At 44.8% G+C, this 1,184-nt stretch overlaps 1 protein-coding gene across 1 annotated transcript; it reads left to right on the forward strand.

Moving 5' to 3' along the window:
• Positions 1-623: 623 nt before the first annotated feature.
• LOC112951437 (C-C chemokine receptor type 8-like) lies at positions 624-1,178 on the forward strand (the record flags this gene model as incomplete). Its single annotated transcript, XM_026044125.1, has 1 exon — positions 624-1,178. A coding segment is annotated over exon 1 (555 nt), but the record flags the coding sequence as incomplete, so codon positions are not given.
• Positions 1,179-1,184: the final 6 nt, after the last annotated feature.

Here is a 1,184-nt window from a genome sequence, read left to right on the forward strand (position 1 = left end):
TTTAGGAAATCATCACTTGGGCTACCGCTGCAAATGCTGGTTTCAGTGGGAGTGCACCTGTGGTGATGCTCACAACCCACTTGTGAACTGTAGATGTTGGTGCCCTTACAACTGAAAACCTGCTTTAATAATGCTAGAAGCCTCTGCAGACGTGACCTGTCACACTCTGAGCTATTTCAGGAACTCATTAACTAAAAGCAGAACTTTTTTGGAGATCAGAGTTCATGTCTGTATTCCTGCTCCCAACTCCTGAGCAGTTCTCCCACTCTTCTTTTCTGAAAAAAAATACATGGGCTACGAGCATTGGGGAAGCAGGAATGTTACAAGCAATCTTCCGAGGATTTTCAAAATAGGAGGTCAGTACAGGACATAATTAAAGTATATTAATATATTAACTCATTGGTTTGGGGTTGTAAGCGAAAATCATTTCATATCTGGGCTGTGGATAGCTCATTAAAAGGGGATGCCAAATGCTTCAGCTTTATCCCATAGTTACACTTCTTTGAATGGGCTGAATGGCACCTCAGTGATGTGTTCTTGTGCAACCCATGTTCAGTATAGCAGTTAATCAACTATTTGAGCTGCCTTTTATGCTTGTTTTTTATTTTGAAGAGCAATCAACAATGGATTTTCTGCTGGCAAAACGTAACTCCTCTCCACTGTATCAAGTCTACAACTCCTTTCAAAGGACAACAGAGTCCATGTCACCACCACCTAATACTTCTTCAAATTATTATGATGACTATTATGATCCTGTAATGGCTTCCACTTGCACCATGGAACATATTAAAACCTTTACATCTACATTTTTTCCAGTGYTGTATAGCATATTGTTTGTGACAGGTCTCATGGGAAATGCTTTGGTTGTTTGGGTCCTAATAGTCTGCAGGAAAATCAATGCCATGACCGATGTGTATCTGCTGAACCTTGCCTTCTCCGACCTCCTCTTTGTCTTCTCCCTCCCCTTCCTGGCGCACTACTCCGCAGGGGGCCACTGGCCCTTTGGAAAGGCCATGTGTAAAGTAATCAGTTCCACCTACTTCATTGGCTTCTACAGCAGCGCCTTCTTCATAACCATCATGAGCATCGACAGGTACTTGGCCATCGTGCGGTCGGTGTACGCGCTGCGGGTGCGGACGGCTGCGCGCGGGGCCGTGACCAGCCTGCTCCTTTGGGCAGTGGCC

Source organism: Nothoprocta perdicaria, unplaced genomic scaffold (assembly GCF_003342845.1).
Source record: "Nothoprocta perdicaria isolate Ctin4 unplaced genomic scaffold, notPer1 scaffold_1046, whole genome shotgun sequence".
In the NCBI taxonomy this organism is placed as follows: Eukaryota; Metazoa; Chordata; class Aves; order Tinamiformes; family Tinamidae; genus Nothoprocta; species Nothoprocta perdicaria.